Source organism: Saccopteryx leptura, chromosome 6 (genome assembly GCF_036850995.1).
Source record: "Saccopteryx leptura isolate mSacLep1 chromosome 6, mSacLep1_pri_phased_curated, whole genome shotgun sequence".
In the NCBI taxonomy this organism is placed as follows: Eukaryota; Metazoa; Chordata; class Mammalia; order Chiroptera; family Emballonuridae; genus Saccopteryx; species Saccopteryx leptura.
In genome coordinates, this window is record NC_089508.1 from 161,241,689 (window position 1) to 161,254,903 (window position 13,215).

The window sequence follows — 13,215 nt, forward strand, 5'->3', positions numbered from 1 at the left end:
CCTACAAGCCCAACCAGACATTAGGGGCCTTGCCAAGGAGCTGCAATTCTGCCTCTTGTTCCTTCTCATTTCCTTAGCTTGTAGAGTTTCATGCTGGTTGAAACCTCAGCCATCCTCCTCTTGTTCTAGCCGTGTTGTATACTTAAGAAAACTTGAGGCCTAAAATAGGAAATATATTTGCTACAAAGGACAAAGACAAGGACCCAGGCTTCTTCCTTCCTGGCCCATTACCTCTGTCCTTTAAACTTGTAGTAATCCAAGTATAACTAAAATCTGAGTTTCACTCTATTCTTTTCACTCGTGGCTGTGATAATGTATTGTCATCTCTGTTTTGCGCCTCAATTTCCCCAAACATGTAATGGGAGGTTGGAGCCTAACCGAACCAATAATAGAAATGCTCCCGACCATGTTTTCAATAATCTATAAAGGGTTATTTATTTGACATTAATTGCTCTTTAAATTATTTTACAATATTATTGTTATTATCATCCCATGTTTACTGCAAAAGGGAAAAAGTGATTCCCTTCAAGGCCATTCTGCAGACTTACACTAACTCCCTGAAAAGAACGTCACATACCTTGTCTTCCTTTGAACTCTCCATTTTTGCTCCTTCCTTGAATTTTGCCAGTGCACTCTTGAGGTCCTGCGATGTATAGGTGTTGGTGTCGATATCCAGCCTGTCAAAAGGGAAACGGAGAGTCAGGAGGGAGGCCCCATCTTTCCCAAGAAAGAAAGCCCCTGAGGGTGGTACTCCCTGGCAGGCTAAGCAGGCTACCTCTAACTCAGAGTGCACTAGTCTACCTTTACCTCCAGCCAGCCAGAAATCCAACAAGGTGATCTTACCTTAAAGGTAAAGAAGGAAAAAAACAGCTAAAGATGGGGTCATTTCATGAAAGATGGGAAATGGCACGGGACATGACAGAGGCTCACCACGGACAGTGAGAGAGCTCTCAGCCAGCTACTCAGGCAATCGACTCTCCAGTATGTGCTAGGCCAGGACTTCCTGAAGGACACTGAATACAGACAGAGGGAATAACACAGACCCTATTTATAATCTTTTAGGAAAGAAATCAACAGAGATCCCCAAGCATGTGCTTGACCTGATTTGACAACACAACCTGTCTTTACAAAAACAGGCTGGACAGCCCTAGCTGAGTGGCTCAGCTGATTAGGGGTCATCCCAATATGCCACGGTTGTGGGTTTGATCTCTGGTCAGGACATATATAAGAACCAACCAATGAATGCATAAATAAGTGGAATAACACATCGATGTTTCTTTCTCTCTCTCTCCCTTCCCCTCTCTCTCTCTAAAATCAATCAAACAATCAAATAAAATAAACAGGCTGGATAAATTCATACCTTTAAGACCAATCCCTGAGCACAGAGTAGATGCAAAAGGTATGTGTCAACCTGACAAAGAAGTGAATTTACAATACCAAAGATTAGAATCAAGGTCAGCCACCTTCAATAGCTAGCCTCTAAGAAGAGGGAGGAAAGGAACCAACATGGATGTAATCTCAGGAACCTGGCAAAGAATACAGATTGATATCCTCACAAACACCCCTGGAGCTGATCCAAGCCACAACCATTCATCTTGACTGAAGAGAAGGCATCCATGGGGTGGGCCTTCATGGGGTGGGAAGGATCGTGGTGGTTTTACCACCAGCAGTCATTTCAGTTCATTACACAGAGGTAGAAACAAGAGTAATATGGACAGCCTAACCTGTGGGGGTGCAGTGGATAAAGGTAATGCAAACTGGAATGCTGAGGTCGCTGGTTTGAAACCCCAGGCTTGTCCAGTCAAGGCACTTACAAGAAGCAACTTCTATAAGTTAATGCTTCCCACTCCTCCACCCCTTCTCTCTCTCTCTCCTCTCTCTAAAATCAATAAATAAAATCTTTAAATAAAACTATGGACAAAGGGAAGTATGGAATGTGGACTGTGCTCAACTAATCTGTCCAGCTGTGTGTGAAGAGGGGAGGATTAAGGATAACCCAGGAGATCTATATCAAGGTGGGGAAGGAAGGAGTTATTGAACTGCTCTGCTTCAGGAGAGATGAGCACATCAGCTCTGAGAAAGGCATGCTCTTGGGGCTTTGTTCACTCAGTCTTTGATTCATCCTAGACACCATTTAGTACTCTAAGGAAAACACTTCTTAAACCTTGGTCCTTCCAAACTAACTATTCAATAGTAATAGTTAATCACATATTTATTGAGCATTTAACCATGTGTCTGGTACTGTGTTAATCCTTTAGAAGTAGTATTTCATTCAAATCATTACCACAATCCTACTATAGGGGAGAAATACCCTCTCCTGGCGGTGTATCACCACTGCCAGCTGCTTAAGGATGCCACTGCCCTGTCCCTTACCCCTAAGAGGGAGCTGGGAGCTAAGTGTTTAGTACCATTGCTTGAACTTATCTCCCACCTCCTCCAAGATTTGGTCAGGACAAATCCCATCATGTCTCTTATCTCTGTTTACTGCTCTTCCAGGCCACCAGGATACATGTCTGTGTCTGCACTCATGCACACACACAACCATCCTTAGCTGTTATTCTCACTGCATTCTTCGCTGAAAAAAATAGACATCAAGAACTCCCTCATCTTCCCAACATCAGCTCTATACACCAACTTACACCTAAAGCTATTCTCTCTACTTTCCCTTCTATGTAGTACAATGGATGATAGTGTCCCTGCTCCTATTAAACTTAAACTCCACATCCCACTTGCCTCTTCAAAAGCTTCACCTTCCATAATTACACTGCCAGTTCCTGCCTGCATCATATTTCTCCCTTTCATTGAATTATTCCCCTCAGCATTCCAACACTCCTTTGACCCCCAGTCTCCAATAATCATGCCATCCCCCTGGCTCCCATTCAGAGTAAAACTGTGAACACACCATCTTCACTCGCTAGCCTCACCTTGACTGACATTGACATTGACACTTGCTCTAATCTGGATTCTGTCCCTACACCTCCACCAAAACTGCTCAGGAAAATTACCAATAATTGATGGCCAAATCCTACAGACTCTTCACTAATGTCATGCTCCTCAACCACTCAGCAGCGTTTACACAGTTTACCCCTCCCTCCTTGAAACACTGTTCTCCTGGCTTCTTGTTACTGCGCTCTCCTGGTTCTTCCCCTTCCTCATTTCCTACCTGAACCCTACACATGCTGGACTGCCTCAGACTTCAGTTCTAGAAAACATTATCGTCTCTATCTCTATACTCCCCCTAGTCCTTTTCAAATATCCATTAGGCAATGATGCCCAAATTTACATCTGTTCCAAAACTCTCCTGAATACCAGCCAGATTCCTTGTACAGCTACCTAACTGATATATCTTGGATCTCAGATGTTAAACTAGTACCTCAAATTTATTATATCTAGAACATAGGTTTTGATAGAGTAGTTCTCCCCAGAAATCTGTCTCTCTCCTAATCTTTTCTATTTCAACAAATGATAACACCAAGAACTGAGTTGGACAAATTCCAAAATGAGGCTTTATAATGAATCCCTCCTCACAACCTTACTTCAACCCCTACATCTAAATCAGGGGTCTCAAACTCGCAGCCCCCTGAACAATTTTGTGCGGCCCGCAGACTAATCCACAAAGTTCAAAATATTTTGGATAAAATTAAGTAAGCCTAGGGGCCTACTTGTATTTTTCATTTCTCTAGCATCCTAGCTAGATATTAGCTTAGTTAACAGCAGATGTGATGCGAACTACAGTTTCTGGTCGTTTTGTGACACTGAGTAAACTGCATGTACGATTGTGCTTGTTGTACTGATTTTTTTTTGTTTTCAACTGCAGTGAGAAAAGTGTTGCGTAACAGTTGCCTTTTGTAGACCTAGTGCGGCCCGCCGAACGGCTGTGATCTTGCTCTGCGGCCCACATGCTGAGTTGAGTTTGAGACCCCTGATCTAAATCATAAGCAAGTCCTATTGGCCCTCCCTCCAAATTCATCCATTCTCCATTATGACACCCTAACCGACCATTATATCATGCCTGACCCACTAAAACGACATCCTAATTGTCACTGCTTCTTCTTTCGTCCACCTTCAATCTACTTTCCATACACATATCAACTAAAGTGATCTTGCTAAACTACATTATATTAAGTCACTTTTCCACCCCAAATCCTCCAATGGCTTTCCATTGCAATTCTAGCTACGTGATGAACACTCAATGTGCTTCTCAAAACTCCACATGATCTGGCCTCTTATCCTTCTTTAATCCCATCTTCTAGTAGTCTTCTTTCTCCCTCTAGTCTGTTTCTTTAACTTGACAAAGCCAGGGACTCTTCTTTTTCTCTCTGCCTGAAATACTTTAAGCCTAAACATATGAAAGTAGCCCTCTGCATTGACTAAATCCCCTTCATTCTTCAGGTCTCAATTCAAATATCATCTTCACAAGGGCTTCCCAAACCATCCTATCTAAAATTACCTTCTCTGGGGGCTTACCACTTTATTTCTTCCCAAGTATTTATTATAATATGCAATTACCCTACTTTCATGTTTATTTACTTGTTTTTTGCCTGCTAGCTTCCATAAGGCTGGCATCTTGTCTGTTTTGTTTACTACTGTATCCCCATTGCTTGGCACATAGGCACTGAATAGGTTTTTGTGAAATGAATGAATAGAGAAAGTAAATGGCTCTGTTCTTGGTCCATACACTTAACTACTGTACCATATTACACCATGGTAAATGCTCAATCCAAGATGGGACAACTTGGATGTAAGTTTGTCCCTCATCCCTGAAAACATGGAAGGATGATTCAAAGGAGCCAGTTGTCCCGGGTCAAAAAAAGAGATGTCTATAGGGATACTGATAGGAATATAGGCTAAAACCAGTGAAGATGGCAATGCCTAACACAAAGCAAGAGGAAAACTTGCTGCTAGGACCCAACAGGCAGCTAGGCAGTGCCGGAGAACCCTCTGGGACTAGTCAGAATCAGGGAACCTGTTCCAGGTTTTAGGGCCCACAGATGTTGTAGCTGTAGGTAGCTGTGTAGCCAGTCACACACCCAACAGTCTACTGGACAGGCTGCCAGAGACTGGGCTGAATGAACTACTCCCACCTCTCTCTAGCTAGTGGTTAACTCTGTGGGATCACCAATTTCTTTGCCAATCTGATGGAAAGGGGTGGGTCTTGTCCCCCAAAACAGAACATGGAGATATGCACATACTATAACAATTTTGGAAACCAGCTCTGCCCTTTAGGCTCTGTTCCCATTCCAGTACTTAGAGCCAGAAAGACACTGTGAAGTGAAATTGGAGGAGCACAGGATGAGGCTGAATTCAGAAGGAAGTCACCACCAAAAGCTGCCAGAGAGTGAACACCAACACCACTTTGTCAATGGCCTTGGGCTCCTGTTCAGACGGGTTCACCAGTGGTGATCAATGCTGAGAAGAAAGAGGACATGTCCAGCTTATCCTGGAGGCTATTCCAGGGCAGAGCCCTCAGAAACATTCCAAAGGAGAAAAGTAAAGCGTCAGGAATGAAGACAAATATTTCTCTTATGGCGTGTCTACTTCAGATCATTTGGATGGCTCTGCTTTCTATCCTAAAAAGATGTGAACAACAAAGCAGTAACGCTCCTACTGATGATCTAGTCAGATATTGGAGAAATAACTTTCCATGGTATTAAAACCAACAAATAAAAGACTCCAAATTAATCCAGTTCCTAAATATTCCTAAACCAGAAAAATACAGGCTTTTTATCTAGAAAATAAGACTTAGCTTAGATGTGAGAAAAGAAGTTCTTAAGTACTTTGAGACACTGACGTATGTGTGTATATGTGTGCTTGGGGAATGGGGGGAGGTCGATAGGGTCACAACAATGAGATGTTTCTTAGATGGTTGTGAGAAAGGAAGCATCTTATAACCAGAGTCACCCCAGGTACAGGCTTATCTGGAGAGATGTAGGAAGATGCAGATCTTTCCTAGTTCAGGGTGACTGTAAGGACTAATATCTCCTTATTTTATCTATCATAATATAAAGTCACATTTTCCAACTGTACAGACTATAAATATTGATCAACTTATGACCATTCAACTTTATGACCACAATCACTAGCCACAACTGCTCCGCACCTGGCAGCGCAAGCGTTGCCCAGCTGGGCGTACGACAATACGAACCAGCTTCCGCCAGCACTACCATCTCTGCCTGCACCATTTCAACTGTTATCCCAGACTCGGTAAAGCAATTTGTGTTTTGTGTCTTGGATATTTTTCATCAAACCCCTCCCAAGATGTCTACCAAAAAGAAATTGTCTTTGCAAATATTAAACCAGTTGTACTGGTAATGCAGTGTTTTATTTAAACCTGACAAATGTAAAAATAAGAAACAAAATGGTGTAGAGATGATAAAAATGGCATAAAGTAAACAAAGAAAATTATGATATATAACAATAATGAGAGAAAATTATGATAAAATATGACTTAAAGATTTTTATAACATCATTTCATAGTACTGTACATATAGCCTACTCAACTTACGACCAAATCGTGTTACGGCCAGTCTGTCGGAACCAATTGTGATCGTAAGTCGAGCACTAGCTGTACACATATATGAACAGGCTGCTTTGTGGGGTTGTGAGTGCCACATGACTGAAGGCCCACATGGACAGAGTGGCTTCACTGTCCGGTATATCAAGGAAAAGACTCAGGTAAGAGCTGGATCTCTAAGGCCCCTTTCTTCCTCATATCTAACTACAAAATATACAAGGACTCAGTAACACTAACCCCACTCAGTCCATGATTGATAACCAATACTTAACAGATATTAGAACAGGGGCAGCAAACTATCTCGAGGCTTTGTATACCTTATGGTGATTGCCTCAACTGCACAACTCTGCCAGTGTAGTAAGAAAACAGCCATAGACAATACATAACTGAATACACCTATGTTCCAATAAAACTTTTAATGAACATTGAAATTTGAATTTCACACAATTTTCATGAGTCGTGAAATATTATTTTTCTTTTTTTTCCCCCAACCATTTAAATGTTAAAAATGACTTAGCATGTAGGCCTTACAAAAACATGCAGCAGTCCCAATATGGCCCACAGGCCACAATTTGCTGGTTCCTGTATTAGAAACTGGTATTAATGCCAACCTTTCAAACTGCGTAAGTCTAGCAGCCCCTGCAAACCCATGCCTCAACCTCCTTCTCCCTCATACAGAAACTAAGAGAGCAGAGAAAATCTGGTAATTCAAGGCAAATAATAGAAAAAGAGATGATGACTTGCCCCAAGCTGAATAATCCAAACTGATTATTAAAAAACTAGGTGCCTGACCTGTGGTGGCACAGTGGATAAAGCATTGACAACAGAACGCTGAGGTCACTGGTTTGAAACCCCATGTTTGCCTGGTCAGGGAACCTACAAGAAGGAACTATGAGTTGATGCTTCCCACTCCTCACCCCTGCTTCTCTCTCTCTTCTCTCTATAGTCAATAAATAAAATCTAAAAATTAATAATAATAAAGTAATCTCTTACTATTAGAGAACTGTTATACTGTAAGAGTCTGTTTTAATTTAATACGGACTAACAAGAGGAAAAGTTAATCTGAATTAAAGACTTTAAAATGCAATTTTATTGTTCACCAAGGAAGTATTACTGCAAAGCAGAAGGTCTTAACAGGCCTGTTTTAATGAATAGATGACTCATCTGTAATCAGCACATTAATTGTTGGGATTCAAATGGATGCTCTTAAAGTACCGGGAAAAATAGCTTCAATAGGTTAAGCATTCCCCCTACAGCCTTTTTTAAAGCATCAATTTGTTTTGCACACTATTTCTTTCTAAAGACCATAGAAGTAAACTTACATAAAACCCTGGGAGATTTATCACCAATTCTAGGCTATTAAATTACAATTTTTAAAAAAGTCTCATGAATTTGCGTGAGAAACACTGTACTGTCATTACTTTCAGTATTACAAAATTAGTGCTGGCTCCCAATCCCTAGAGTTGACACACTACCTTTTGCCCTTTTTCGATCCTTTCAAAGTATTTCGAAACTTGTCTTCATCTTTGAGTTTCACTTCTCTTGCCCCAGTTTGGAGATTCAGTCGCACATGGGATCCTGCAGGAACAGCCTGACCTAAAAGCCAAAAAAGAGAGAAGGCTCATGAGGTATACAGTCCTCAGAGGGACACTGATGGGATGGCTGGCTGACAGGTTAATAGAATTTACTAGTTCATGAATACCAGGCTCTGTAGTATCCAGTTACTGGATCCATCCATCTCTCCTCCCTTCCTTCTTCCTTCTCTCTCTCCACATCTCTCTCTCTCCCTCTCTCTCCCTCTCTCTCTCTCTCTCTCTCTCTCTCACACACACACACACACACACAATAACAACAATCACAATTCTCCTTTTGCAAATCCACCTAGATAAGGGCTGAGGCAAGGTGGCAAAGAATATCTGCACTGTAATCCAGACACTAATGTCCCCCAGTTAGAACCTGCATACTTAAGTCATTCGGTTATCTTTAAATTGAGCTATAATAAGCTTTTTGTCATGTACAGTAAATGGATGGTGAATACCTACTTACCCTTCAGGACAGGACTATATTACTGCCTCCTCTGCTACATCCCTTGTGCCCTTCCCCTGACAGAACCCCAGACAGCTTGCCGTTCCAGCAAGTTTACACCTCACCACCCTCATCAATTTAATCAGTTTGCTCTATGAGCCTCTCTCCTTCCTGAGCACAGGGACTATATCTCCTTCTTTATTTCCCTAGCCTCTAGGCCACAGCTCGACACACAAAATTTGTGGCACTTAATGTTTATGAGAAGGAAGAAGCAAAAGACTGAAAGGCAGGAGGACACAGCAATCCAAGGAGGCAAGGACTGGAACCAAGAAAGCAAACACCTACGCCCCTCTACATCAGAAGAGTTGATCCACTAGCTGGATAAACAAGTGTTATGAATGAATGGGCTACTCAGACACACTGCCAGGGGTCCCCAAACTTTTTACACAGTGAGCCAGTTCACTGTCCCTCAGACTGTTGGAGGGCCGCCACATACAGTGCTCCTCTCACTGACCACAAATGAAAGAGATGCCCCTTCCAGAAGTGCGGCGGGGGGCCGGATAAATGGCCTCAGGGGGCCGCATACGGCCCACGAGCCATAGTTTGGGGACGCCTGCTGTAGACATTTGTAGCTACCCAAGGTTAGCTAAAAAGCAATTTGCAAGATCACATGCTACAAACAGAATGTTACTCTTATTCATTCATACAACTAATATTCACCAAGCAACTACTATACACCAGGCCACTGTGGTAGATAGGTTCTAGGAACACACTGGACTAACACTGATGGCTGCAGAAGCACATAGCACAAGTTCTCTCAGTATGGTCATGTAAACCCTGAGTATAAAAGGGTAACTATGTAGCATGAATCCAAGTTTTCTCAATTCTGGCAGGAACATAGTAAACTCCAAGTTCTATCAACCACCTTACTTCCATCACAGAACCAAGGAACCCACTTCAGCAAGGAGTTCTTGTACCTTTGGCTAAAAAATAAATGGGAACTTAAGTACCTGAGCATATGTGCATAATAACCTCCTTCTAACCTCAAACGTATCCCAGATGCTTCAAGGATAAAAAAATATGTTCAGGTAGAGTTGGGAAACCTTTCTCGGGGGGTGCTTCCAGAATAAGGTTAAGTTTGGGGATTAAGTTTGGGGATTAAGTTTGGGGATTAAGAGAGCCAGAATGGGAAACAAGGGATCCCAAATAGATGGAGCCCTGCGTGCAAATGCTCAGACACAGAGGCTGGCAGGCTGCATGCAGGAGCATAGAGCAGAAGAAGCTGAAAGAACAGCAAGGGCTGTGGAAGCTGCTGACTTGGTGAGCCATCAGATAGCCCAGGTTAAGGTAGAAAAATAGAGCCAAATGTCTAAGGAAGTTTATTGTGGGAGAAGATGAAGCCACATACTAACAAGAACAGCATCTATCTCATTCCTACAACCATGGGGAGAGGTATCTTCTTCAGTCTTAATCTCTTCTCTGAACATATAAAGAGGAAAGGTTATTTCACCTGGAGAGATCCCAAACTGATCAAACACAGCTGGCTGAATGCTAAGCAGGTCATCATTCATATTTCTCTACTTTGCCACCCCCTACTCCATACCCAATCTATCTCCAAAACTTGGTGATTTCTTCCGGCTATACATAGTATTCTTCTCTTGAATTCATACCCTTTTCTCTGTCCTCTCCATCTTGCTCTTGTCCAAACCATCATCATCTCCCTTGTGGACACTGCCAGAGCCTTCCAACTGACCTCCTCTATCTCTCACCTCCAATCCACGTGTTCTTTACAAAAACTGATTTTCTTTTTCAAAATACAAATCTGACTACGTCATTCCCTTGCTTCAAACCTTTTAATGGCCTCCTACTGTTCTCAGAATAAAGATGAAAGTCATCAAGCTGGTCAATGAGCCCCTTTAATATCTAGCTCTTGCCTACCCCTTCAGGCTTATGTATAAATCACTCCCCATGCTCTAGGACATATTGACCTTTTTCCATTCCATGAAAGAATCATGCTTCCTCCTACCAGGGGGCCATTCCACTCCTGCTCCCTTTGTCCAGAACGCTCTTCCCAACCCCAACATCCATCTCCTTCTCTTTTCAATCCCAACTAAGAGTTGCTTCCTCTGAGAGCATCCTCTATGTCTCCAGACCAGACGCAGCTGCCCCTTAAAGGCTTTAACAGCACCATGGCTCTTCTTTTTTTATATAGCACTTTACCTCATTTTAGTTTATTTATCTAGTTAATATAAATGCTCACCATTTAATCCTCAGAGCCTGTAACAAAGCATGTAATTATTTGTTGAGTGAAAAATAAAATGTGAAGGAGAGAAAATCCTAACTGATGCAGAGGTATGTGGAAAGAACAACAAAGGATTTTCACTAAGACACGTGGATTCATAATAATCAGTAGTCATGTTAATAGTTATTTTTAGGCCCTGGCTGGTTGGCTCAGTGGATAGAGTGTCAGCCTGGCGTATGGACATCCCAGGTTCGATTTCTTTTTTTTTTCCTTTTTTTTTTTTTTTTTTGGTATTTCTCTGAAGCTGGAAACGGGGAGAGACAGACAGACTCCCGCATGCGCCCGACCGGGATCCACCCGGCACGCCCACCAGGGGGCGACGCTCTGCCCACCAGGGGGTGCAGGTTCGATTCCTAGTCAGGGCACACAAGAGAGGTGACCATCGGTTTCTCTTCCCTTCTCTCTCCCCGTTCTCTCTCCTCCTTCTTTCTCTCTTCTCCTCCCACAGCCAGTGGCTCAACTGGTTCAAGTGTCAGCCCCAGGTGCTGAAGATAGCTCAGTTGGATTCAAGCATTAGCCCCAGACAGAGGTTGCCGGGTAGATCCCAGTCAGGATGTATGCAGGAGTCTAATTATATCCCCTCCTCTCAAAAAAAAATTTTAATAGTTATTTTTAGTAGTAATACTACTTATACTACTGCTATTAATAATAAATTATTAATAATGAGTAAATCTTGAATTTTTAGACTTTTGGTCTAAATTAGAAAGGAAAAAAAGAAAAAATTACATGACTTTATAAGTTTCAAAACATAACACATTATACCAAGCTAAGCTGGCCAAGAAAGAGACTAGGATATTATGTGAATCAATTTATTTCATTTGGGGAAACTCCAAAATTACTCCCTTCACATAAGCCACCACAGGGGGCAAGAGCAATCACAATAGCATTAACTAAAAATACAGGTTACGCTCATTTAAAATACATGAAACCAGCCACAGCAGCAACAGTGGCAGAGGCAGCAGAAAATACAGTATTTCAAATGTTTCCACCCCACTGGGAAAAAGGCCAAGTTAGAGAGAGAGTGTGATCTGACCTGCATCTTTCTAGGGCCTCTGTGAAGGGACCACAACAGTAGGGAAGACCTATGCAGAGGCAAAAAGCCACAAAATACATTCAAGTAAAGAGTTAAGGATTGAGGGGGGTGGGCGACAGAGAGAATAGGAAAAGGCATAAAATAAGATGGGGACCCAGAAAATCAAAGAGGCCTGCAAAGCCAACAATATCTGTTTCCTCCCCTGGCTCTCTGGGGACAGACACCAGACTGAGGAAACTCTGACTATAATAAGTAGAAGCCTTGTCCAAATTAAGTAAGACTACATCATACTTGAGTTTTGACTCCCACTGAGACTTTCTGTCACCAATTTCAATCACAGGCCAAGACCCAGGTAGCACACCTGCTCTCCCCAGGTGGGGCACAGGGAGAATATGTGGTAGACTGTATTACATACTGTCATCAGTTTTTGTCCTCCCTGCCTGTATTCACACCCTTTGCCATGCAGCCCATCTTATACAGTAAGAGTAAGATTTAAGTGGAGAGTGGACTTTCCTATCTCTTGACTTCGGACTTGGCCTGTGATATGCCTTAGCCAGTGGGATGGTAGCAAATGTGCCACCAAGATTTGAAATATGCCTGTGTGGTTTTGGCTCATCTCTTGTAATTCTGTCATCACCATGAGATGACCATGCTCCACTAGTATTCCAGTCCAAGAAGGATGAGAGAGACCCATGGAGCTGACCTAGATCCTAACTGCAGATTGGAGCTAAGCCCAGCTATGTTCAGCTAAGTATCGTTTGTATACATGTATATAATTATATGTATACAAATATAGCAAGTACAGGTACAGAAATATGAGCAACAATAAAAGCATGGATTTCTTTTAACTTTTTATTTGGAAACACCTTTAACTTTACATAAAAGTTGCAAAAATAGTACAAAGTTTCCATATACTGTTAGCATAGCCTTTCCAAATATTAATATCTTACATAGTCATAGATAATTATTAGAACTGGGAAATTAACAGTACCATTTACCAAACTATAAAAATCTTTTTCAAGTCGTATCAGTGTTTTCATTAATGTCCTTTATGGTTCCAGGATCCCATCGGGCCTTTGGTTATTTCTCTCTAGTGTTCTATAGTCTGCAACAATCCCTCAGCCTTCTCCTGTCTTTTATAACTATGACACCAGAGGAATATTGATCAGTTATTCAGGACTACCTCAGATTTTCTCATGATTAAACTAAGGTCACACATCCTTGACAAAAGCACCACAGAAAAGATGCAATGGTGTTTTCAGTGCACGATGTCACAAGGTTTGTGTTGTCAATATGTCTTCTTACTGGCCCTGGCCGGCTGGCTCAGTGGTAGAGTGTTGA

General features: G+C 42.1%; 1 protein-coding gene across 4 annotated transcripts in view; it reads right to left on the minus strand.

Moving 5' to 3' along the window:
* The window catches only part of SIL1 (SIL1 nucleotide exchange factor), a 349,165-nt gene that overhangs the window by 100,035 nt on the left and 235,915 nt on the right, over window positions 1-13,215 (minus strand). For all 4 annotated transcript variants that reach the window (XM_066343118.1, XM_066343120.1, XM_066343117.1 and 1 more), the window contains exons 4-5: window positions 7,990-8,110; window positions 578-677 (exon numbers count right to left, since the gene is read on the minus strand). In XM_066343118.1, coding sequence (XP_066199215.1) covers window positions 578-677; window positions 7,990-8,110 — 221 coding nt within the window. The remainder of the gene's footprint in view (window positions 1-577; window positions 678-7,989; window positions 8,111-13,215) is intronic.